Genomic DNA, 27,372 nt, shown 5'->3' with positions numbered 1-27,372 from the left:
CTGTGCGAAGCTCCTCTGAACTCCGCCATGCCCGAACACTAGACTGAATCAGCCTTAACTATGCACATGCATAGTTAAGGCTGAGTCATTGTTAGGGCAAGTAGTAGTTCGGCTTGCGTTACTCCGGAACTCGTCGTTCCGGAGTCATGGCAAAGGTTGTTTCTCGTCTTACGTATCAATTGAGGCCTGGTATTGGTCATAAGGGCTGCTCTGGCTTTGGTACAAGGAAGTACCCAGCGCATACTCCCTAGTTTAAATCTTGGGGATCTTTGCTATGGCTTGCTTTAAAAAAAGTTCTTTTACTTCTTGCTTTGATTTGTCCTCTCGGTGGCACAGTTGGGAATTTTTGAGCAACTTGCTGCAAGATGTTTAATAGTGACCAGTATGCACTTGTCTAAGGGAATTGCCTCCCATTAGTGGACGAATTCTCCTATTATTGCTCCCACTGGTGTTGCATTGTTGGGAGTAAACGGCAAGTGATTCACTTTGCTGCAGATCGAACACCTTTCGGGGTTTTTCCTCTTTCCCTTGCACAGAAATACTGCCACTGTGGCACTGTTCCATGTGAGCTGCCTGGTTAAGTGAAGGCTGCCTGGTTAAGTGAAGGCTGCCTGGCTGAGTGAAGGGTGCCTGGGAGGTGCTTGGCTGAAAAAACAATTTTGCCTGAAAGTCTACGGGTTGGTGCAATGCTTCTCTTACAAGCCCACCAAAACAGCAAAGTCCCCATTGCCTTTGCGATTTCATTTACCTTTTTAATCTGCTACACCAACGTCTAATTCACTGCAAAGCAGGGCAGAACAGGTATTATCTTGTAAAGGGAAAATTTATGATCGCAATCTGCCCTTCTGACTTAAAGCCCGCTATTCAGAGCAAGGCATGGCTCCTTAACATTGCCCCCGGGCACATCTGCCTGCTCACTGTGTCTGCAGAGTCCAAAGCCAATTTGAGGCATGTGCTGGTGGCCGTAGCAGTTGCGAGTGTACTGGAGTTTGCAATTCTCCAATGAGTGGCTACTGCACTATTCTTTTTTCTGCCCACCATTTACCCCCAGTTGCTCTTCTTGTACGGTGATGCCCTAATGATATAGGGTTTTTGACTCTCTTTCTGACTGTAGCCATGTTGATCCTGAAGAACATAGGGTCCATAGTGGAGTGTTTAGATTTTCTTTCTTTGTAAGAAGTCACTGACCTCGAGGACACAGGCTTTTAAAAAGCATCCTTCCACAGGTCGCAAATGCTTGGGAGCAATGGGTAAGTACAAATTCATCTTCTAGTATGGCATTGAGGTAAGGAGAAGGGAGCAGGATTATGCTTTCGTCCTCCTCGAGTTGCACACCCTAGATGTCTGCTGCCCGTTTTATGAGGGAATTATGGACCAATAGGTCAGCTGACAACAAAGGTCCCAAAGGATACAAGTCCACTACCTCCTCTGGAGCGTTGCATGGAGGTCTTGCCAATCCTGTTCTTGTGTGCCCTATTCTTCAAAGGCGAGGTCTTCGATGTTGTCCTCATCTTCACAGAAGAGTTCTTCCTGTTCCTCGTCATGAAGTTCAGATGTGGCTGGGGATTCAAGCTCTGTGTACTCTTCTTCTACAGGTTTTGGCTCTGCTGGTCTTGTTGGGATTTGAAATCTTTTCAATGGCTCTTCCTTTTCCTTCCTTTTGCAAAAGAGCTCGCATTTCAGCTTCTAGTCAACATTTCTTTCACTTGACCTCAGCACCTATTAAACAGGGTTGGAGAGACAGAATGGAGGTCTTGCCAATCCTGTTCTTGTATGCCCTATTCTTTAAAGGTGAGCTCTTTGATCTTGCCCTCATCTACATAGAAGAAATCTTCGTGTCCCGCACCTTGCAGTTCAGGTGTAGTTGTGGGTTCAAGCTTCGTGTGCTCTTCTTTAACAGGTTACAACTGCTGATCCTGCTGCAATTTGAAACCCCTTCAACAGCTCCTCAAGAGCTGGCATTTCGGCTTCTGGTAAACCTTCTTCCACTTGAACTCCAGCGCCCATTGTTCAGGGTTGGCTTCTACTTCAGTGCCAACTGTTCTTTGCCTACTTTTCCCTCAACTTGTTCCGATCGACATTTGTTGTCAAAGTATATTCGAATGGCATGCCTCCTGCAGTGTCAAAACTTGCAAGGGGGGGGGGCATGGACATCATGGGTGTGGGTGTGTGTGTCTGTGTGTGTGTTGACTTCTACTTCAGCGCCAACTGTTCTTTGCTTACTTTTCTCTCAACCTGTTCCGATCCAAAGTACATTCGAATGAAATGCCTCCTGCAGTGTCAGAACTTGCAAGGGTGGCATGGACATCATGGGGGGGGGGGGGGGGTTGTGTGTGTGTATTTGTGTGTGTGTGTGTTTTCCTCGCTGCTTCCAGTCTCTCAAGGTGACTGTCCCTTTCTTGAACATCAAAGCCCTTTCTCTACATCAACTCAATCTCCTTGGTGTTGTCTTCCTCGTCACCAGACAAGCATATGTCATTGAGCGATGTCTGCATCTGCGACAGCTGCATTATAGCATCATGTGACCACCACTGTTTCTCCATGACTTTACCAGTTTTTGGCAGGAACTTGGCACATGCATCACAATCTTCAGCAATTTAGTACTCAGCAGGCACAAGTTGCAGAACGTCTGGGAATAGTTTTGCACAAATCTGTGACAACACTTGGGATAAAATCTGAAGGGAGTGTTGTCCATCTCTCCAGGGTATCCACTGGATGGCAAATTAATACACAGCATGTGAATCCAGAAACAATTCATCCTGCAAACTGGAGCCCCAATGAAAACCAGAATCTGTGTATAATTCCCTACAAGGCAAAGTAAACCCCAAGTGCAGATTCTTTGATATTAACAAAAAAGACTCACCTAGCAAGCTGGCACATAACATTGGATTTATCAGAGGCGGTATCAAAGGGTTGAACTTCCCAGGGGCTGCTGCATTTTGAAGGAAGGAGGCAGAAGTTTCCGTAGGGCAGCCTGCAGACTTCCCTTCGGTGGAAGAGGCAGTGGCAGAGGTTGGAGTATTGGTGGTGGAGGTAGATCCTAAGGAGGAGACCTTAAATGGAAACACGGTGGACAGAGATAAGTGTTACAGAAACTAATCATACATCACTTACAATGTCTTAGTGGGCAAAAGCAAACATTCTAAGAAAGCAGCATGTCATCAATGTCAAGTGCATCTTGCAATAAAATAGTCATAAAAATCTATAAAGAAAAAATAACTAAATAAATAAAAAATAAGCAGATCTGCATCTCACTTGAGTTTGACAGATGCCAGAATCAGTTGCTCCTAGGCTGGCTGCCAGAAGAGCCGAGTTCAAAGCCAGAAGCGCCGGAGGGAGAGATAGAGCTGGGAAAAGAAGAGACTGCAAAACATCAGCTGCTGGAAAGGCAGAAAAAGCATCATCCATCGCCCCAGTCATCGGTGTCTCCCCTCGGTCCACGCCATCTGGTGAGGAACTTGTCAGTGGATCTTGCAAGGGGGGCATCGACATCAAGGCAGAAAGGAGTTGGCTCTGTTGCTGAAGAAAATCCAAGGGTGGCACCAAGGAGGGCTGAGAAGGATTGTGAAGCAGTGATGCCATCAGCAAGCTCTGCAGTGCCTGGGCCTCCAGTTCACCAAGGCTGGCCTGTGGTGCTGGGCTTGTTGTATTGCTCTGGAGGCCCAAAGCCACATCGTTCTGTCCAACGAGGGATGTTGAGAGCAGGTTCAGCAGAGTCTGGTTTAAAAGATGCTGCCTCTGGGAGAGAGCCAGTGAAAGAGGAAGCGAGGCCAGAAAACTTTGTGTGAGGAGGTTGGGAAAGCTGGAGGTATTGGCAGAGGACAGGACCTCGTCCTGGTTTAGGAATGGAAAGACATCCCCTGTAGGCAACTGGCATGGGAGCCCACCAGTATTCTCTGAGCCAGCACTCACTGCAGGACTGGAAATAGAAGCTGTTTTCGGGCCAGCTGCCAAATGAGTCGAGGCACCTGAAATTCAAACGCAGCATATGAAATAAATCATCACATAAGATTGGTCTTATATGGTTACATGACTAAATCCTTTCACACATTTTATGCACCAAACCAATTAAGGGAGAGGATTAATAATGTTGGATGTTATCACAATGTACTAAGTGAAGATTTACACTTTGACACATTTATTTTGAAGACATTCATAAAAAAGGCAACAAATATTTTTCTTTGTCCCCACCTGTAAAATACTTTACAAGCTTGCTTACCTGCTCCTAGTGCACAGTAGAGGGTTCTGCAACTCCCTTTTGAAATTGTCTAAAACCTGGCAGGTTTTCTTTCTACTTAAGCAGAACTTTCTAATGCACCTCCTTTGTATTTTATATGTTTACAAAGCAGGACAGGGAAAGAACTTCACTTGGCAACACATTATTAGGTTTTAGTTTGAGGGCAATCTGTGATTCACCTTAGCTGAGATTATGTGTCTGAAAGGGGAGCATTTTGCCACAAGGTGCATGCTGTTTGATGCAGCACCATATGATTTAGTGAGCAGTCGAACAAAGCTATGGGCCAGATGTATGTCACCAAATACCGGTTGGTAACAGCTGATTTCGGCCGTTACCGACCGGTATTTGGTGATTGAGATGTAAATTTACCGATACTGTAAAATACCGATTCGGTAAATTTACTGAATCGGTATATCTATATGTAGGTGGCACTGGAAACAGTGCCACAGGCCCTTAAGAATTCGTTATTTACCATGACATACTATGTCATGGTAAATAACGAATTCCTGTGTACATGCACAAGAGTGTAATTCAATAGGTATAGGTCAGCACGCAAAAGGAGAAAGGTGAAAATGAACAAAGCTCATTGGGTTTGCTCAGGAAGCCCTCACTCACCACCCTGGGTGGTGACATGCTTCATCATCGGGCCCACCGGGAGAAGCCGAATGCCTACCCGGTGTGCTACTACGCCAGGATACTGCGGAGCTGGTTTTTTGTGAGAGTCAGTGTGACAAAGAAGTGTTTAGAAATGTCACAGTTGTAACCCACAACAAAACTTTATTCAGTGGTCAGCTGGACATGTATAAAAACAATGTGATGGATTGAGTAGCAGTAGCAGTCTGATTTTGGTGTGTTTCCCGGCGCCTGGAAATGTTGCTGTGGTGATAGACGTTTTGAGTAGGGTAGCGAGTTCCTGGCCGATGCTTTGGTTTCCGAGGTTGAAGATGTGATCCGGGCATGGGTCTGTGGGAGCTCCCGAGTGGATGGATTTCATGGTGGAGGTGGTATCATTGGTGGTCAATGTGTTGTTTTCTGTCGGTTACGGTGGTGGCGTATCTGTTGTCCGTAGGTGTTGGTTAGGGTTCAAAGTTTCAGTATATGGTTGCGCTCTTGTTGTGGAAGAAGTGGGCAAAGATGTCCCACTGCTCCTGTGAGGATATGATGATGTTTTTGCTGGCAGTTGGGTTGGAAAATTCCTTAACAATGTTGAAAGGTTCCTTGGTGTTGTTGGTGCTGGTTTCGATGGGTGCGGCAAGTGCAGTCTTCTTTGATACCCTCAGCAGGCGGCGGCAGAGGTAGCGGGAGAGCTTGAAGGTTGCCCTGTCAGAGGTGCTCTTGATCGTGCGTTCTCTCCTCTCCAACTGTCTGCTGTCCAGTTTCACTGTTCTGAGTTCTTGGTTGTACCAGCTGGCCTTTTTGGAGGATTTTCTTTGGATTTTGCTCTTGATGGGGACGATGCTGTCTGCACAATTGGTGATCCAGGCAATGAAGTTTTTCACTCCCTGTTCGAGGCTGGTGGTGATAGCAGGATTGGAGGCGTTGAGGGCATTCGCCCAGCTGGACTCTTTATTCCACCTCCAGTGGGGGGTGTTTGCCATCTGAGGCTCTGCAGTGCAAGGCCTGGAGATGCTGAAATGGGCGATGGAATGATCAGTCCATGTGCGTTCTGTGACATGGCTGTGTTTGACGCGGTTGCTAAAGGTCAAAATTGGGTCCAGCTCGTGCCTGCGGTGTGTGTAGGGTCATGGATGATCTGGGTCAATCCGACGCTGCTCATGTTGTCAAGGAGTGCAGTGTTTTTGTTGTTGGGGTCGTCGATGTGGAAACTGAGGTTGGTTAGAAAGAAGCAGTCCTTGCAGTCTAAGGATAGGGGTGCAATGAACTCTGCGATGGTGTTGCAGAAGCTGGAGCACTGGCCTGCGGGTCAGAACGAGAGAGTGCCTATGATGGCCGTTTTGTCGTCCGTGTGGAGCTTGAAATTTAGATTTTCCATGGGGGTGGCAATGTTGTCAGTGGTGTATGGTCTCTTTGTGGATGATGGCTGGTCCTCTTCCCGGCTTTTTGGTGCAGTCCTGGTGAGTGATTTTGTATCTGTCGGGGACCGCTCTGGCAATGTCTGGGGCGGTTGGTGATGAGGCGCCATAATTCAGTGGAATGCTTGCATAGTAAAGCATGTGTTTAGAAGGGCGCATGAGAGTTGGTGTTTTTGTTCAGGTGGTGTCTGTGGTGCGGGGCTGGTCGGTGGGCTGATGTGTGCAGTGGCAGGTGAAGTGGCAGTGGGTGCAGATGAAAGGTCCTACTGTGCAGCATGGGTCAGCGCAGTGGAAGGGTTTGTTGAGGCGCCCGGGGTTGAGGGTGTAGAGCTTGGAAAAGGTGTATCTTTATGGGGCAGGAGGGTCAGGGGTCACGGCACTGGGTGCAGTCCAGGCGCGGATGGGTGTAGTGTGGAAAAGTACATTTTGCCATGTTATATGTGCCTACGTGTTCCCCATCTTATGTTATATGTGTATGATCGATATGCATGTATTCCCCTCTGATCGATTAAAGACGCAATTACAGTTGTGTCCATCTCTAGTATGCCAGTTTCCAGTTTTCGTGAATATAACGAATATCAGGCCTATGTAAAAGCTACGTTGCCACGTTTTATAGTGTGCACGTTAATTCATTGAATTGTCCCCGTTTCTAGGCCTCAAAAGGGCCCGGACTCAGATTCAGCTCCTGTTTCCTGAACCCTTTCCGAGGAGCGATACAGCCCCCACCTGTATCCCTGACCCTTAGCTTACTTTTATGCCTCGCAGTGCCCGGCTCGGCCTGGCTCTGCCTCCCAGTCTGCCAAGAGTATGTTATGATTCTAGTTATCAGTCCAGCCCTCTTTCTCTGCATTCCTAAGCTACTGAATCGCATCAATAGTTTCCGTCATGGTCTAGCCTTTATGTCTCCATGTAAGAGAAATACTGTATTCATATTCATAGAATATTCCTCGCACATGCAATACATTTAGACTAATGCATGCACCAGTCTTAGTGTCTGTTAGCCTTTGCCCTGATAAACTTTTGGATTCTATCAACATGTACTCTAAACAACAGATACTAGATATGCCTGGGTACATGTCGCTCTGACCCTCCAGACTTTCGTCTCCTCTTCTAGCGCAGAAGTCATAGCCCCCAGTTCTCCCTGGTAACACGTCATTGCCCATTTGCGCGCACCACTAGGTTAGAGGTCCCAGCTGCTCAGGTAGCCCCCTCCATGTTTCCGCCCCGTTTATGACATATTCTGTTACGTTTGCATCACATGTCTATGTATACGCCCTGTACACACCTCTTGTTACACCCACTTTATGCCTTATCTTTCGCGACTGCTACAAACTCCGCCTACTGCTACGCCTACTGTATTGAATGCAATGTATTTGTTTAACTATAAATATTGTGCACTGTTATTAAAGGTTACCCCTTATGCTCCCAGATCCTGCCCCCGGCAGCTGCCATCCTATTCCCATGCAGGCTGTCCTGTTCCTGTCCTTTTATGCCTGATTAAAGCCTGTACACTCCAGCTACCTCGAATCTTGACTCTTATTTATTGAGCTATCTGTTTATATGAGTATCCCGAAAAATAGATCCGGTAATTAATTATTTATTTACCACAGTAGAGTGGCTTGACATTGGCACGCCAGCGGTGCAGTCGCACTGTGGCCTACATTAAGTAGGTCTTCGTGTGAGATGGGCTTCTGTTGGCGGGAAGAATGGTGAGTGGGAAAACCCAGTCAAGAAAACCCCAGTTGGAATACACAGGCAGCTGTTGTGTCACTGGATCGGTTTGGAACAAGCAGGAACTGGAGGCCACAGGCAAATGGCAAGCTTGGTGTCCAGGTGCCTAATGATGTTTGTCAAGTTTACAACTGAATATTTCTCCAAAAAAGAGAATTCTCCTGTACTCCTCCAGGGATTTTTCATTATAGTCATTAGCAATGAACTGCCAAGCCCACATGGGGGATCCAGGGAACGTTTCAGAAAATGTACTATAAGACTCTTTCAATTCTAAAACAACAATTAAAATATATATATTTTTTTAAAACCTACATTTTTAACAAGTTAATGCTGGATTAATATGTAAAATGTTACTCATGAAAGTTGCTGTTTAAAGACAAGAAGAACAAGTTACTTACCTTCGGTAACGCTTTTTCTGGTGGATACAGTATCTGCCTGTGGATTCCTCACCTTGTGAATATCCCCTGTGTCAGCAACATTCGGAAATTCTTTTGTAGCTCCACGCCGACGACGTCACAGAAGCACGGCTCCACTGACGTTACAGACTCCATAATAGACCCACGTCGGCGTGATAACATCAGTTCCGCCCTTTTTTCCGTGCCTTCGAGGCACACCGATGGACCGACAACAGTAGATATATATACAGTGTACACAGTACAATATAATCAAGGAAACACACACAGTGTGAAGACAATGTAGCAAATGAAGTAGAATAACACACTTCTTTTGAAAGTAACATATATATACACATCAAAACATTACATTATCGTATAGAAGAGTGGACAACGGGGAGGCGGGTGGGCATGTGAGGAATCCACAGGCAGATACTGTATCCACCAGATTAAGCGTTACCGAAGGTAAGTAACTTGTTCTTCTGATGGATACATCTGCCAGTTGATTTCTCACCTTGTGAATAGATTCCCACAGCATTTCCACTCCCGGAGGAGGGTGTACACCCTTCTATACCAAGAAATCCTGAAGAACAGAGCGCGCAAAGTGACCATCCCTCCTCATCTCGGAATCTAAGCAGTAATGCTTCGCAAAGGTGTGGAGTGAAGCCCAAGTTGCCACTCTACAAATGTCCTCTACAGGAACGCCTCTTGATAAAGCAGATGTAGAAGACTTTGCTCTAGTGGAATGAGCTCTCAAACTTTCAGGAGGTTCCTTACCGGCCAGAGAGTAGCATATCTTGATACACAAGACAATCCATCTTGACAGCGTACGCTTGTGCACTGCTTTGCCTCTTCTGGCACCAACAAAACCCACGAAGAGCTGGTCATCAACTCTGAACTCTCTGGTTCTGTCAAGGTAGAAGCTCACCGCCCTCTTTGGGTCCAAGCGGTGAAACCGCTCCTCCTCCTTGGAAGGATGAGGGGGAGAATAGAAGGGAGGGAGGGTAATGGACTGCCCCAGATGGAAGGGAGTTACCACCTTAGGCAGAAAAGCAGCCCTGGTCCTGAGAACCATTCTTTCAACAAGAATTGTCAAGAACGGGGGTTTTGAACTTAGAGCTTGAAGCTCACTTACCCTCCTTGCCGAGGTAATCGAAATCAGAAAGACCGTTTTAAAAGATAACAACCTCAAGGGACGCCTGTGCAAGGGCTCGAAAGGTGAACCCATTAAGAAAGTAAGGACAGGATTCAAGCCCCATTGAGGCACAATAAAAGGAGTGGGAGGAAATTTATTCATAAGGCCTTTTAAGAACCTTAAAACAATAGGTGACTTAAATGAGGACGGCTGATCCAGCAGGCAAAGAAATGCCGACAAGGCCGAAAGGTAACCCTTCATTGTCGCTAAAGCAAATCCTTGCTGAGCCAAAGAGAGTGCATACTGAAGAATGTCGGTTAAGCGACCCTTCAAGGGGTCAATGGACTTCTCTCCACACCAAGAGACAAATTTGGACCACCTATAAGAGTAGATAGACTTGGTGGAATGACGCCTGGCTGATAAAATGACATCCACCACGTCATGTGGGAGAGAAAAAGAATTCAGGTGGCCCCGTTCAATCTCCAGGCATGAAGGTGTAAGGTCTGGAGGTGGGGGTGTAGAACCTGCCCCTCCATCTGAGAGAGGAGGTCTGCCCTGAGAGGGAGACGGAGCGGCGGGCAGGAGGAGAGGTGGAGAAGATCTGTGTACCACACCCTTCTTGGCCAATCCGGGGCGATCAATATGACTTGGGCCCGGTCTTGGCGAATCTTTCTCAGAACCCGAGGAATCAAGGGTATGGGAGGAAACGCGTAAAGGAGTTGTGAGCCCCAACTCAAATGAAACGCATCCCCCAAAGCTCCCTGCATTGGATACTGGAGACTGCAGAGTGACGGGCAGTGAGCATTCTCTTGAGTGGCAAACAGGTTCACCCGAGGAGTTCCCCACGTCCGAAAGACGTGATGAACCACCTCTGGGTGAAGCCTCCACTCGTGTTGGCTGAGAACTGCCAACTGAGACTGTCTGCACATACGTTCAGAACTCCAGCCAGATGGTTTGCCATCAGACAAATCCGATGGTCCTGAACCCAGGGCCAGAGACGCAGAGCCTGTCTGCAAAGGCAATGCGATCCCACTCCTCCCTGCTTGTTGACATACCACATCGCGGTAGTGTTGTCCGTCAGGACTTGCACCGGCTGACCGCGAAGGGAAGGGAAAAAGGCCTTGAGTGCCAAACGTATCGCCCGTAACTCCAGAAGGTTTATGTGAAGCAAAATTTCCTCTGGAGACCAAAGACCCTTGATCTCCAGATCCCTCAGATGAGCACCCCACCCTAGGGTGGATGCATCCGTTATCACTGTGGCCACCGATGGAGGCAGATGAAAGGACTTTTTCTTGAGACAGATTGCCTTCCATGGTCCACCAAGATAGATCCGTCGCAGCTTCCCTGGAGATCCTCACTGACTCTCTGAGATCTCTGTTGTGTTGATACCACTGCCTGCGGAGGCACCACTGGAGTGCCCTCATGTGCCAGCGTGCATGGTTGACCAACAGAATGCAGGAAGCCATCAGACCGAGCAGACGAAGGACCTTCAGGACTGGAATGACCGCTCCATTGTAAAATAAAGGAATAATTTCCTGTATGTCGAGAATCCTTTGTGGAGGCAGCAATGCCCGACACACAGTGGTATCCAGTACGGCACCAATGAACAGGTTGCGCTGGGAGGGCACCAGGTGAGATTTGGGTACATTTATCGAAAATCCCAACCTGTACAACAACTGCGTTGTGACCTACAGACGATGGAGCACCTTTTCTGGAGACTCTGCTTTTATCAGCCAATCGTCCAGATAAGGGAATACTTGTATCCCTGACCTTCTGAGATGTGCTGCCACCACTGCCATCACCTTGGTGAAGATTCGAGGTAAGACCAAAAGGAAGGTACGCAAACTGGTAATGTTGCGACCCCACCTTGAAACTGAGATACTTCCTGTGCGACTTCAGGATGGGAATATGAAAATACGCATCCTACAAGTCGATCGACACCATCCAGGCTTTATCCAGCAGCGCTTGAAGAACCTGTGCAAGGGTGAGCATCTTGAACTTCTCCTGTTTCAGAAGGAGATTCAAGACCCTGAGGTCCAGGATTGGACGAAGTCTGCCATCCTTCTTGGGTATCAGGAAATACTGGCAGTAGCATCACTGACCCCTTTCCTGCTCCGGAACCACCTCTATCGCACCTTTCCTTAGTAACGCCAGGACTTCCTCCTGTAGGAGAAGAGTGTGGTCCTCTGTGCAAAACCCTTGGCAAAGAGGGTAATTTGGGGGAAATTCCCGAAAGGGAAGAGCATACCCATTCTCCACGAGATTGAGAACCCAAAGGTCTTGATGTGACCGATTCCCAATCCCGTAAAAAATTAGTAAGCCCACCCCCTACAGGACCAGCATAATCCGGAATGGTGGATCTAGGGTTGCTTTGCTGTGGTTGGAGGGGGTGGGAAGGGGAAGAGGAGGAGGAGGAGGAAGCTTGACGACCTCTTGGGCGGCCTCTGTTTCTACCCCCGTACGACTTGTACAGAGGATTCTGCTGCTGTGGTTGCTTGTAAGAGCGAAAGGAAGATCTCCCAAATCCGCTGTATCTCTTACCCGATGTACCTCTGGTCTGAAGGCCCAAAGACCTAGCCGTCGCCCTACTGTCCTTGAATCTTTCCAAGGCAGCATCCGCCTTTTTTCCAAACAGGCCGGAACCATCAAATGGAAGGTCTAATAAAGTAGCCTGTACATCAGGGGAAAATTCAGAAGACTTCAACCAAGCAGCTCTCCTGGTGGCAACAGATGATCCCATGACCCTTGCCACAGAGTCAACCGTATTCAAACCGCTCTGGATCACCTGGCGAGCAGCAGCCTGAGTGTCCGCAAGAACCTCATTGAAGTTCTGTCTATCCTCTTCCGGTATCTTTGGTACCAACTGTTTTGCAGAGTCCATCAAAGCGTATATATAGCGTCCTAGAAGGACGTGCTAGCTGAAGAGAATACCTTCTTAGCGGATTGGTCCAGCTTTTTGGACTCCTTATCCGCAAGTACCTGCGGAAAAGCTCCAGTTGATGTCTTGGAACAGGTTGCCTGTACAACTAAACTCTCTGGAGACGGATGAGTTGAGAGAAAGTCAAGATCTCCAGGAGCCACCCTATATCTCCTAGCCACAGCCCTTGATACAGCAGGTGATGAGAAGGGCTTTTTCTACACTTCCAAGACAGGCTCTGTAATTGCCTCATTAAAAGGCAGCATAGGTTCCACCACTGAAGAGGGAGAATGGAGTACCTCAGTGAAATTTTTGACTTAAACTCCGCAGTGGGCAGATTGAGATCCAATAGTTCAGCTGCTTTTCTGATGACCATGTGAAATGGCGCAACATCCTTCGAAGGGACGTCAGGAGTTGAGGAAAGTTCCCACTCTGGAGATAATTCCAGACCACTAGCCTCCTTAAGTTCTTCAAAGAAGTCATCGGAGTATTGCAGCTCACCTTCTTCAATCTCCTGTGCTCTATATCTACGCTCCTCCAAAAGCCTTTGGGCCTCCCACCTAGACCTCATTTTCGGGGTCGACGGAGCCGGTGCCGGCGTCGAACTCGGAGCCGGTGGATCAGTATGGAGTACACGAGGTCGGACCGGAGCCGGTGAAGATGGAATCGGCGTCGATGACCTCGGCGCCGGAAATGCCAAGCCGGCGTCGGCATAAAAGGCATAAACGGCGCCGGTGCATATGCCTGAACAATGGATAAACAGGCTGCCTTAAGAGTGAGGTGCTGCAGGTTACCAATACACGATCTGTGCTCAGCTTTACCTGGGAGACTCCGCAAGTAATGATATCAAAAGTCTGAATCTGTCTCAAAGAATAAAATTAGATGTTCTCACCCTTCATGAAACTCTACTCCAGAAAGGAATATGTTGCTTTTCGTGTAAGCATCTGTTATGGCATGTAGTGCTGTAAATTCACATGCTGTGCATACTCCTGCCATCTAGTGTTGGGCTAGTGTTGGGCTCGGATGTATGCAAGTTTTTTTCTTTGAATTTTTATTTCGAGTCACGAGGCACTGTGACTACTCCTTGATGGTAACGCGCATGATCATCAACTCAATTGTTTGATTTCCCGCTACCGCCGGGTGAGGATGGAGTGTGAAGCAAAGGGTAGTCTAGAGATATATCTATGCAAGGGAGGGAAAAGAAATAGTCAGGGACACTGCAACTGCCATACGTGCCCTGGGAGGAGTATATGCGCATGAGAATCGACAGCGGTACATGCGACGAACAGATGCTTACAGGTAACGTAACATAGTCCATTCGAAGCCTGTGTGGCAGAACATACACATGATGTGCATAGACTGTAAAGCAGTCCACCCAACGCAATGGCTAGCCTGTGGGTGTTGCAGTATATTGAAGTGTATTGAGTAGTGCCTGGCCACTTGTTGGAGTGCTAGCACATCCAGACAGTAATATTTTGCAGAAGTGTGTAGTGTGGACCAGATGCATGTGTCAGCTATTGGAATGTTCCATACGAAGGCCAAAGAGGCTCTTTTTTCCGAGTGTAGTGGGCTCTGGGACGAATAGGCAGAGTTCTCTTAGCTTTAGCATAGCATGTTTGGATGCATGTCATGAGCCATCTTGCAATGCGTGATTTAGAAGGAGCCTTCCCTTTATGGGGCTTGGAGACAACAACAAAGAGTTTTGTTTTTCTATATGGTTTAGTTCTGTCAATATAGTATATCAGGGCTGGTTTCACATCCAAAGTATGGAAAGCCTGTTCTGCAACGGAGTCAGGCTGCGGGGAAAAAGCAGGAAGTTAATTTGGCTGGTTAAGGTGGAACTGGGAGCAGAAACACCAGTACCGAACTGCCAGCCAACCCCGGAACATGCACAGACCCAGTGAACAAGATCACACACGCGCCTCACGGCTCCTCCGCCGCATTCACTACAGGGAAGAACATCTCCAGCCAGTGAACCAGGTGGCCTGGTCCCTAGCACTGCTGAAGCAACGAGAGTGCCACAGAGCTCAGGCTTGCTCATACACCGAACCATGGGGGCCCCATTCACCTGAAGACACAGCTGGCCCTAAACTCAGACGCGCTTGCCTGTTGCCCGAACTGGCTACTACCACACCATGGGATGCCCTAAGGGAAAGCTGCCAGTTGCAACCACCACGAACACGCAACAGCTGGAGGACACAGACAACACCACCCAAACTCCTCTACTAAGCTGCATCCCACCAACAAACATGGAGGCAGCCCAGGATAAGCTGGACTTAACCCTACAAGATGTCAGAGACTCACGAAAAGCAATAGAGCAACAAATAGGCTCACTGACCACCGGCTTTACCCCCCTAAAAGCAGACCATGACAAATTGTCAACTACAGTAAAGTCCAAAAAGCTAACCCTGTCAGGCATGCCGCCACAACAACACAAAGAGCATACGGAGCAAATAGCACAGCTACAGTGGCAAGTAACAGGGTTACAGGATAGGGTTGAAGACGCTGAAGGAAGAACAAGAAGGAATAATATTTGTGTAATTGGTCTTCCGGAGCGCTGTGAGGGCCCTAACACCACCAGATTCATGGAGCAGTGTTTACGTGAGCACTTAGCCCCCGAGGGCCTATCTGACCTCTTCTGTGTTGAAAGAGCACACAGGATCCCCACTGGAAACCTGGCGGCGGGTGCCCCGCCACGTCCCATAATCGCCGGAAAACTAAACTACAGGGACCAGGACACTCTGTTGCAGATGGCCAGGGAGAAATCTCCAATTCAGTACAAGCATCATCGGATCTCGCTGTATCCAGACTATATAATACTAGTCCAATGCATAAGATCTTTGTACCAAACGACAAAAAGAAGCTCAGAGCCCTAGACCTCAAATGCGCTCTGCTGTTCCCCGCCCGCCTGACGGTCATCTATGACCAAAAGACATACTTATCTGACAGCCCAGAAGAAGCGGACGAATGGATAGAAGTTACATTACCCCCTGCAACATCAGAAAACTCATCGCAAAGCACACACCTGAGCCTGAAGAGTGCGACAGGATGACTAACACGCCGCACCAAATCAAGCCTTAAAACCCACGCAAAGAACCCCATACCAGAGCAGGCCCTAAAAGGCAGAAATCAGCACTTGCGGAGGCGACCACTTTCAGGGATTACAACCCTTCTTCCACGTCGGAATCGTCAGAATAAAACTCTTTGCACTCAGACTCTGAGAACAGTATCGCCTTGTTCCCCTCTGTTACCCCCTAAACATCAGATGACTTCCTGGGCTAATGGGGCGCCCGGCCGGAGTGCCCCATCTTGACAGAACTGTCTACAAACTCTACAATGGAGGTAACTGTTGCTAGCAGCACTCACCTTCCCCTCATCTTCATCAAAATCCTAGCATAAGAACATGGTCCGGACACCCAGTGACTAACATATTGCCTAACGCTTAATGCAAGGTATAGGAGGCACCCCCTTCATTGCGAAAGCAACGTTAACACAGTTGTTTTTTGTTTGGACCAGCATAGTTCCAGAGCTGGACCTAGTTATAAGGGATTCTATCCCCCCAACACACTGAACACACCATCGACCTCGCAACCTCAGGCAGCCCTAGAAACCACACACAGAACCACAAGCACATGCTGAGCATGTACAACATAATAACCTGGAACGTCAGGGGTCTGGGTTCAATCCACAAGCGCCACAGGATACATGCGCAACTAAATAGGTGCAGAACACAGGTATCACTGCTGCAGGAACCTCACCTCACAGACTCTGAAGTGGCCAAACTCCGCAAAAAGTGGAGAGGGCAGATGTTGACTACGTCATACACTGCCTTTGCTAGAGGTGCAACAATATGGATCAGACACAGGTCCCATTAGTAGCACTAGAGCAGTTCGTAGATCCACAGGACAGATACATCTTGGTACACAGCACGCTAGACGGCACACATAATAATAGACAGCCTATATGCCCCAAAATTCGAGCAGGAAAAATTCCTTACAAGTGTCAACACAACATTATCAGACTGGGTGAGCTACCCATGGGTACTGGGTGGAGACTACAATGCGGTGCTGGACACCCAACTGGACTGCTCTCACCCCCCCCCTCCAATTCAGGGTGCAGCTTCCATTAGACAAACGGAGGCCTTGCGCAGATGGACGAGAGGCTGGGCGATGTGAGACGTTTGGCATCTAAAGAACCCAGACAGTCAAGAATACTCCCGACTCACCAACTCCACACTCTGACAAAATACTTTGCTCCCTCTCACTACACAAGTGTCTCACACCACTTACCTGGGGAAGACTTTCTCAGATCACAACCCATTAGAGGTCACCGTAGCATGGGGCGGAATCCCCACCCCGGTCCCCACCTAAAATATGTGGTCCGAGTCACTTAAAGATGCGGTCTTCTGCGACATTATGGCATCGGCCATCACCAATTACTTCACGGAGAACACCAATTTGGCCTCCTCGTGCCTCATATAGTAAGACTTGTTCAAAACAGTAATACAGGGCACTGCTATCAGTACTACAGTAGGAGTGATTCAAGAAATACACACAAACCTTAAATCTGTCGAAGACTGCATGAACAAGTTAAAGCAAGAAGCAGCAAGAGACCCTTCTAAGAAGGCACTGCTGTAGGAGGCTCGCATTCAGCACGCTGATCTGCTGGAGCGTCTCCGGATAATGGACTACAGATCCTACACCCAGAAAAATATGCATTAGCAGACAGGTCAGGAGCGCTCCTTGCACGAATACTACAAGATGCCCCCCCGCACTCCAATACACGAAATAGCTACGCCTGGAGAAATTACAGTGAACACACAGCAGGAAATATAAGATGCATTCTGTGTATACTACGAGACACTATACCGAGCCCCGCTAGAAATAACGAGAAATCTCTTGGACGTCTTTCTGGGCGACGTAACTTACCCCCAACTCACACAAACGGCCCAGGATGACTTATCAAGTCCTGTCACCAGAGGTGAAATTAAGGAGGCCATCGGGAATTACCACGCAATAAGACCCCAGGCCTTGATGGCCTGCCAATGGAGTTTTTTGACACATTCTCAGACAAACTGATCCCCCACCTATAACGATTATACCAAACAGCCCTCGATACTGGAAACCTCCTCTCTACCATGCAGGCCCTGGTTGTGTCCCTCCCTAAACCGGGCAGAGCACCCACGGATATCGTGGGGTACCGCTCACTGGCGCTCCTCGCCACAGAATACAAGATACTAAGCAAGATATTACCCCGCCGGTTACTCCCCTACCTGCCAAAATTAATCCACACGGTCCAATGCGGCTCTGTCCCAGCCCGCAGTACATCGCTGAACATTAGACGCATGTACCATGTCATGGAGGCCACTCCAAGAGAACGTCTAAATGCTGGGTGCATCTCCCTGGATCCGAGACAGGCCTTTGACACCCTCAAATGGGAATACACGGTAAAGGCCATGGAAATGTTTGGCATCCCACCCATGTACCTGAAGTGGGTCAGGCTCCTGTATAAGGCCCCTACCGCGCACGCTCGCACCGGAGTCCACATTTCACACTTGTATCCTGTGGGTAGGGGCACACGCCAAGGCTGCCCCCTGTCAGCACTGCTCTTTGTGCTGGCGTTCAAACCTCTAGCTATCAAACTGCGGAGGGAAGCAGAGCAGATAGGAATCCGAGTGAGAAACGTACACATGTATTATCAGTATATGCAGATGACCTCATAGCAAATACTCATGATCTGACTTGTGGTTTAGAGCAGATGCCAAGCATCTTTCAGCAATTTGAACACATCTCGGGCCTCACCATAAACAAGACAAAATCTCAGGTGTTCTTCTTTCACCCTAGAGAGCGTCCGGAAACGATCCGGTTTGGGCAGCTCTCTCTTTCAGTGGCCAAAAACACATTCAAATACTTAGGCATTCAAATTTATAGGGATCCGCAGGATCTACTTGAGGGCAACCTGACCAGAGCAGTGAGGGCATTACGCTCCCAGACGACCTTCTGGACCTCACTACCGCACTCGGTTATGGGCCGTATAGCTATCTCTAAGATGGTCGAACTTCCAAGCCTGCTGTACTTCTTTACAAACCTGCCAGTATTATTTCCTGTCTCCCTTTTAAAAACACTAGACACACTCCTATCGGATCTCATCCGGGGTAAAGGCTGCAGAAGGATGGGACTAACTAAACTACAGCTGGAGCCGCACAGAGAGGGGGTTTGGTGTGCCGGATTTCCACGCGTACTGTTTCGCAAGCCAACTTCAATGGCTATCGTACTGGCTAGCTGGGCGCAACCTGCACGAATTGGGTTACACTGCGCAAGCCATCAACCGAGGCCCCCTGCACACCCTACTACTCACCCGGAGCATGACCTCCTAAGGAGCCCCAATGCTTTTACGTATAGCACTTTCATATTGGAAAAAGGCATTGCAATACACGTTCCAGAGACCCCCATATGCCAATACCACTCCCCTACTAGGAATCCCCACACCCACTGGCTTGATTATTAAATGGAGCATTGATAGCTGGTCTGAAGAGGGGGTCACCACAGTAAGGGTGCTGTTTACTAACAGCGTCCTGATGGACCACGAGAACTTTGCTCGAGAAAATGGGGTCCCAGGCAATCGATACATGCCGCCAGAACCCGATACGTAAAGAGACACTGGACACCAGACTGGGAAGAACCACTAAAACACAAGCTCATTCATGCAATGTATTTAATGGGCAAAGGGCGCCACCTCATAAAATGGTTATACAAGGGAACCTGGGCATACACAGGAACCTCCCTCACTGGACTACGTGGCAAATGGTCTAGAGACCTGGAGAAGGAGTTGACAGATAAGGAATGAGCCACTCTCCTGGAATACCCCAAAAAGGTGTCACGCAATGCCATATTTAAATTAATACAGAACATGATCCTACACAGGGCCTACCTCACCCCACACTGGCTAAGCGCATGTAACCAAATACACAGTTCTGCTGCCCCAGATGCCAGGCAGACATCTTGCAAATGCAATGGTTCTGCCCACGCCTTAGAGGGTTCTGGTCGGAAGTCACGCAACTCATAGGAAACATTACAGGCCTCACCACATGGAACACAGCCAAAAGCATACTACCATAATAATTGGGTCTGGAAATTTAAAGGTTCAGTAAATAAATCCTCCAACGGGCCAGTATCATCCTGATTCGGACCGTTCTACCCAATTAGTGTACATTTCTGTTAAAAAATATTTACTTTAACCACCAACCATCTGCCTGTTATATTTGATATGTTACTCTCAACAGAAATGTTCATCCCTTGTTTAACCAGGATAGCCACTCCTTTTGTAACTACCGTCTGTTTATTATTATGGCAGGTGATTTTAATTTGGTTTTAGATCATAAAATAGATGGCTCCCTGAACAGCAGAGCAGTAGTTAACCCCAAGATATCGAAATTGATAATATTAATTATGACCCAAATGGGACTTAGTGACATTTGGATTCTTACAGCAGGAATTCAGAAAGGCTTTACGTTTTACAACAAAAAATATGGACATCACTCACGTATTGACTACTTTCTGTTAGATGATAAAATAAGGGATCAAGTTTTAGATGTGAAACATGTCGGAGTGCACCTGTCTGACCACTCAACAATTCTATTACATTTGAAGGTGGTCGAGGGGTCTGTTTAATCTAGGTGGACACTAGATCGCTCGATATTACTAGAAGAAGGAGTTTTAGATATTCTGAAGGAAGAGACAAAGGATTTTTTTGTAATAATCATGGTTCATCTACGTTAGGATTAGTATGGGATGCATACAAGGCCTTTCTAAGAGGTAGATTAGGTTCTCTTGCTGCAGAGAAAAGGCGGGCATACCATAAAGAGGTGCTAGAGTTAGAGGAGCAAATTCGGAGTTTAGAAGAGAAACTGATTGCTTCAAGAACTCATATGGACCAGGAAAAGATTCTTGGTCAAATAACTAAGATAAAAATAAATCTAACCGGAATTTTGCAGGACAGGGTCAGAAAGAAATGGGAGTCCAGTTGATTAGCTCATTTCGAGTATGGGGAAGGCTGTGGCAAATTGTTAGCCTGGAAGGCTAAGAATGACCAAGTCAGTAATACGATGAAAGGATTTAGGTGTGAACAATCGTGTAACCTTATTGAAGATAGTCAGGGTATCGGATCGGTTTTCTTTAGTCACTTTAAGAAAGTATATGAAGAGGATCTGAATGTGACAGAAGTAAAAGCACTGAAGTGGCTAGGTCAAGAGCATTTCGACCCCTTACCAGTTGAAAAGAGGGAACGGCTGAATGATAAGATAAAATGCAGAGAGGTGGAAGAGGCAATTGGGGAGGGCACCGGGACCGGATGGTCTTCCTCATGAAGTTTATAAAGCCCAGGCTAGTGTATTAAGCCCCGTATTATGCGATCTGTTTAACGCAATATTCCTCACAGATGTGGATAGCCGGAATCCTGGAAAGAAGCCATTATAACCTTAATACCCAAACCAGGAAAATGCCCTCAAAAAGTGGGATGCTTATAGGCCTATATCACTTCTAAATTGTGACTATAAGCTTTTTGCAAAGGTTCTAGCTGAAAAATTGAATGGGGACATGTCACAAATGGTACATGAGGACCAGAAGGGGTTCATTAGAGGCAGATTGGTAAAAGAGCTTACATACGCACTTATAGAGTCTATTCACTTGGCCTCTACATATGAGCTTCCCTTGGCAGTCATGGCCCTGGATGCTGCCAAGGCGTTTGATCGGGTGAATTGGGTGTATTTGCAGGCAGTGGTCAAATCTCTCAATTCTGGGCTCTAATTTTTGAGAGGAATATATTCTGCACCCGAAGCTAGGATTTTGGTCAATGGGGGACTGACAAAAGCTGTCCAGATTACGCAGGGGTATAAGGCAGGGTTGCCACCTGTCGCATTTGTTGTTCGATTTTTACATTGAACCGTTGGCCAGGAATATTAGAAAGAATAGAACATCTCCCCTTTTGATTTTAATGGCTGGAGCAAGAAAGTAGGATTATATGCAGACGATATTTAAATGTTTATGACCAACTTAATAGAATCCCTGAGTTCAGTACTAACTTTAACAACAGATTTTGGCAAAGTCTCAGGATATGATATAAACAAGGAGAAAACGGAGGTTATGGCCTGGCATGGAGTAGTTTCTGTCCTGTAACTCCAGTTCTGTAGTAGGGGTATCTCTGTTATAGTCATAATCTAGTGAATAGTCCCGCCCATGTGCGTGGACCCCGGCAATCAAAAATAATCTCTTAACTTGTCAGAAAATTGCAGAACTGCAAAGACACTTAAGAGAGAATTTAAAGACAAATAATGCAGCCTATATCCACAGGCTACACTGTCCAGAACTTCAACTAGAAATTCCACCAAAATAACACACACATAGCACAGCCTGCCCAGTTTCTTCCATAGAGAAACTTGACTCTACCAGTAAAAGCCTCTGGAATGATAGAGAGGAAGGCATGGACAGAAAAGCCCCATAGGCTGCCATTATGTGGCTTAAATAGGATACTGTGCCTTTAAGAGAACTTTCCAGAACTTCTCCCAGTATCTCAGAATGCACAGCAGGTCCCTCTTACTTTCAGTTCTTTTTGAAGGCGTAACACGCCAGACCTGTAGCATTCCTTACATGAATAGCTCTCTCCACCGGGGAGGCGGGAGGGCGTTTATGACTATGCTTGTGTGCTTTACAGACACTTGAAGCTCAGGTTTCTCATTTGCACTCAAACCCCAGTGTGTGAAAGATGGAGTAGTTTCTTACCTGTAACTCCAGTTCTGTAGTAGGGGTATCTCTGTTATAGTCCTAATCTAGTGAATAGTCACGCCCATGTGCGTGGACCCCGGAGCAATCAAAAATAATCTCTTAAGCTGTCTTCATTGCAGACCTGCATAGACACTTAAGAGAAAATTAAAGACAATAATGCAGCCTGTACCTACAAGGCTACACTGTCCAGTACTTCAGCTAGAAATGCCAAGGATAGAACATCAATAACACATTTAACACAATCTGTCAAGTTTCACCCATAGAGAAACTTTCCTCCCCTCCCCAAATCCTTGGAATGATAGAGAGGTAGGAAGGGACAGACAAGTCTCCATAGGCTGCCATTATGTGTCTGGAAAAGGGATACCGTGCCTCTAAGGAACTCTCTGGAGACCCTCGGTATCCCAGCATGCTCAGCCCCTTCCTTTTACTTTCAGTTCTTTTTGAAGGTGCTTAAATCAATGCCTGTAGCATACATCACAGTACCATTTTCTCCACCGGGGAGGAGGGCGGGCGCTTATGACTATAACAGATACCCCTACTACAGAACTGGAGTTACAGGACAGAAACTACTCCTTCTGTAGTAGGGGATCTCTGTGGATAGTCATAATCTAGTGATTAGAATGGCAAGCCCATCCCCACACCAAAGCGGCGGTGGAGAAAAGAGAAATAACACCACTACTGTGCGAACAGATTTCACAGCGAAGCCTGCCCAACCTGAGTGTCTGCCCTGGCATCAGTGTCCAGGCAGTAATGCTTAGCAAAGGTATGGACCGACTTCCAAGTGGCCGCCTTGCAGATTTCTGCAATAGGAACATTAACGAGTAAAGCAGTCGTGGCAGCTTTGCCCCTGGTGGAATGAGCCTTAGGTTTACCCCCTAAGGTCTTTTTAGCTTTTTGGTAACATAGTTGTATGCAGGACACAATCCACCTAGAGATAGACTGCTTAGAGGTCGCAAGACCCGTCCTGACCGATCCATAATTGATAAACAATTGGTCTGACCTACGAATATCTTTGGTTTTATCCAGATAAAATTTCAACACCCTCCTAACATCCAGGGAATGTAAAGACCTTTCCGCTGGAGATGAAGGATTCTGAAAAAACGTAGGCAAAGTTATGGTCTGGTTGACATGAAAATCAGAAATAACCTTGGGAAGAAATTTAGGGTGAGTACGCATAACAACCTTAGCAGCATGAAATACAGTATAAGGTTCTTGATACAGTATAAGGTTCTTGGCAACACAACGCCTGAATTTCACTCACCCTGCGGGCCGATGTAATGGCCACGAGGAATGGCGCCTTCCAGGACAGGTGCTGCAACGAAGCCTTATGAATAGGTTCAAAAGGCTCCTTCATCAATCTGGACAGCACCACATTCAATTCCCATGAAGGCGAAGGAAGCCTGACAGGAGGGAATACTTTCTTCAAGCCTTCCAGAAAATCTTTGATCACAGGGATGTGGAAGAAGGAAGTCTGTGAAGGGCATTTCCTGTAGGCAGTCAATGCAGCGAGATGAACCTTAATGGAATGAACATTAAGGCCAGACTGCGCCAAATGTAGAAGGTAAGGAAGAATGACATCCTCCTTGCACGTCGTCGGGTCATAGTTCTTGGACTTGCACCAGATACAGAACCTCTTCCACTTGTAAGCATAGGTAGTCCGAGTGGAAGGTCGTTTAGACTCCTTCAGTATGTCCATGCAATCTTCGGGCAGATTCAAATGGCCATATTGCACTATCTCAGGAGCCATGCAGCCAAACTCAAAGACGAGAGGTTGGGGTGCAGCATCTGTCCCCCGAACTTCGTAAGAAGGTCCGTCCTGCACGGCAGCCACATGTGAGGAAGGAGAGACCGGTGAAGCAGGTCCGTGAACCACCACTACTGGGCCATTCCGGAGCAATAAGTATCATCCGCGCCCTGGACCGGGCCAGCTTGATGAGTACCGCCGGAATCAGGGAAATGGGTGGAAAAGCGTACAAAAAGCTGTTCGACCAGTCCATCCATAACGCATTCCCCAGCGTCCCCCGCTGGTAGTACATGGAGGCGAAGTCTCGGCATTTGCTGTTTTCGGCGGTGGCGAACAGATCTACGTCTGGAGTCCCCCACCTTGCGAAGACTTCTCCAAGTACTTCGTCGTTTATGACCCATTCGTGGTTTTCCTGGAGCCGTCTGCTCAGTGCGTCCGCCTGAACATTTTGCACACCTGGCAGATGGGTAGCCGTTATCGTCAGTCCCCTGGCCAGAAGCCAATGCCAGATCGTCTGCGCCTCCTGCGACAGGGTGCGCGATCTCGAACCCCCCTGCTTGTTGAGGTAATACATCGTGGTAGTATTGTCCGTCTGTACAAGCAGCGAGTTGGTCTGAAAGGACAGATGAAAGGCCTTCAGTGCCAAGTGAACAGCTCTGAGTTCCAGGAAATTGATGTGATACGTGGCCTCCATCGGGGACCACGTTCCCTGAATCTGTAAGTCTCCGGAGTGCGCCCCCCCATCCTTGGAGAGAAGCATCCGTCACGACAGTCTGAGTTGGAATGTCCTTGTGGAAAGGGACCCCTCTGAGGAGATTCTCCGCTGAACACCACCACTTCAGAGACTGAAGAGCATGCAGAGACAGTTTTATCTTGTTGTCCCAAGATCCTGTCCTCTGATCCCACTGGTCCTCCAAGCACTCCTGCAACGGTCTCATGTGCAGCCGTGCGTGTGGCGTTAGGAAGATACAAGAGGCCATCGATCCCAGTAGAGAAGACACCGTCCTCACTGTTGTAGATGGAGTGATCATAAGAGCCTGAGCCTTCCGAAGGAGTGATAATCGTCTCTCCTGCGAGGGAGACACGCTTGCTGACAGCGTATTGATGGAGGCTCCCAAGTACTGTATGCACTGAACCGGAGTCGGGACGGACATGGACATGTTGATATGCAACCCCAGCTTGTTCAATAGAACGCACATCTTCTGGAAGTGGGCTTGCGCTTCCGAGAAGGAGGAGGCCTTGATCAACCAATCGTCCAGGTAAGGGTAGACGAACACCTTGTTCTTTCTCAGGTGCGCCGTATACCACCGCCATGCACTTCGAGAATGTTCTCGGCGCTGACTTCAGTCCGAATGGCAGTACTGTGTATTGATAATGATTGGCGCCGACTTGGAATCGCAGGAACTTCCTGTGTTTGTGTGCAATGGGCACATGGAAATACGCATCTTGCAGGTCTATAGCACATAGCCAGTCTCCCTGTTGCAGCTGAGGATAAATCTGATGCAACGACAGCATGCGAAACTTCTCTCTGCGAATCCACTTGTTTGCCTGTCGCAAGTCCAGAATGGGCCTGAACTTGTTCTTGTCCTTCTTGCGAACCAGGAAGAACCGGGAGTACAGACCTCTTCCTCTTTGAGACCGAGGTACGTCTTCTATCGCCCTTTTCCTTAACAGGATATCTGCCTCCGCCTGGAGCTCGCGCAGCTGAAACTGCGAGCTGACCGGTGGAATTGCTGGAGGCGGGCTGGTGAACCGAAGACTGTATCCATTGCAAACAATATTCAGCACCGACTTGTCCTGAGTAATTTTTCTCCACTCTGCCAGAAAAAATTGAACGCTTCCCCCCACCGGAGTGAGTAACGGATGAAGGGGAAGTAAGCGCTCAGGGCCTAGATCCGGCCTGGCCTTTAGTCGCTGTTGCCGACTGTTGGCCGCCTCTTCCTCGCTGGCGCTTCTGGAACGGCCTTCGGAACTGCTGCTGTTGTTGCTGCTGTTGCTGCCCCGAAGCCTGGCCACGCCCTCTGCCCTGTCCACCGAACTTTCTCTGGAACGGGCGGTACAATTTCTTGGTATCCTTGGGCTTTTCCAGGCCCACCGCCGTGAGCGTTTCGGCCTCCGCCTTCATGCGGGCCATTTCATCATCGGCGTGTTTTCCAAACAGGGTTTCGCCAGAGAATGGTAGATTGGCAACCCTTTGTTGTGCGTCAGGTTTTAGTGACGTGAGGCGGCGCCAAGCGTGTCTTCGCTGGTTAACCCCATGGCAGAAGCCATGCGCCGCCAGTAAGGAAGAATCGGCTGCAGCACTGATGACCTGATTCGCCACCAGCATCCCCTCATTCAACACCTCCTGGAAATCTTCTCTCTTGTCACGAGGCAGGAGTTCCACAAACTGCTGGAGGGATTCCCAGAGGGCTCGGTCATACCGCCCCAGCAAGGCCGTGGCACTCGCAGCCTTCATGGAAGTCGCCGATGTCCCACAAACCTCCCTCCCAGCAGAATCCAGCCATCTAGATTCCTTATCTGGAGGGACTGTAGATGACGGAGTGGTGGCATGCTTTTTCCAAGCCGCCGTCACTATCACAGAGTCTGGAGGGGGTTCCACCCTTAGAAAAGCCGGATCCGAGTCGGGAGCCCGGTATTTTTTCTGCAGTCTCGAGGGGGCCGCCTTAGTCACCGCCGGGGTGAGGAAAAGGTCCATGGCCGGCTCCACCAGGCCCGGTACCAGTGGCAGTAAGGGCCGAGACAGATGTTTCTGGTGAAGCATCTTGAATATCACCGATGTCTTGGGCGTGGGCACCGTCAATGAAATGCCCAACTTCGCCGCACCTCATAAAAGGACATCATGAAAGGACACCAGATCGTCAACCGGTGACACCCTTGTTCCCGGTGACTCCGACAACGTCGGGGAATAGTCCCTGGTCCCCGAGGACCTTGTCTGCAAACGAGACCTGCGCCTCCTGTGGCCTCGTCTCGACCGTGTGGATGACCTGTTGCGCGATCGTTCCCTTCTCCTGGGGCGAGAGCGCGATCTCCCAGTACGTGGACGCTCCGCAGGCCTCTGTGGAGGCGTCTTCCTCGGCCTATCCTGGGGTAGAGGTTTTGGAGTCCCCTTAGGAGGTGTAGGTAGCGGAGGCAGAGACCTCGGAGGAGGACAAGGCATCTCCGACCGAGGAGCAGGCCCACGTGGCGGAAGTGGTGGTGGTGGTGGTTGCCCTGCGGGCGGAAGTGGTGGAAGAGGAGGATTGATTGGAGGATCCTCTCTAGGTAAAGGAGGAGGAGGGGTCTTAGGCCGAGGTGATGTATAAACCACCGAGTACACCGAGCCCGGTGACTTCTTCGGGGGAGGGGACTGCGACTCAGCCCCTCCAGTAGGCGACCGCCGTCTCCGGCGTCCTCCACCCGAC

At 48.4% G+C, this 27,372-nt stretch overlaps 1 protein-coding gene across 1 annotated transcript in view; it reads right to left on the bottom strand.

The window, feature by feature from the left end:
* Window positions 1-27,372, bottom strand: part of LOC144831437 (methyl-CpG-binding domain protein 5-like) — a 339,083-nt gene that overhangs the window by 109,783 nt on the left and 201,928 nt on the right. The window contains exons 7-8 of the mRNA XM_078688993.1: window positions 3,256-3,968; window positions 2,864-3,053 (exon numbers count right to left, since the gene is read on the bottom strand). Of these exons, the coding sequence (XP_078545119.1) occupies window positions 2,864-3,053; window positions 3,256-3,968 (903 nt within the window). The remainder of the gene's footprint in view (window positions 1-2,863; window positions 3,054-3,255; window positions 3,969-27,372) is intronic.

Source organism: Lissotriton helveticus, chromosome 1_1 (genome assembly GCF_964261635.1).
Source record: "Lissotriton helveticus chromosome 1_1, aLisHel1.1, whole genome shotgun sequence".
Lineage (NCBI taxonomy): Eukaryota > Metazoa > Chordata > Amphibia > Caudata > Salamandridae > Lissotriton > Lissotriton helveticus.
This window is presented reverse-complemented; position numbering and strand designations above follow the sequence as displayed.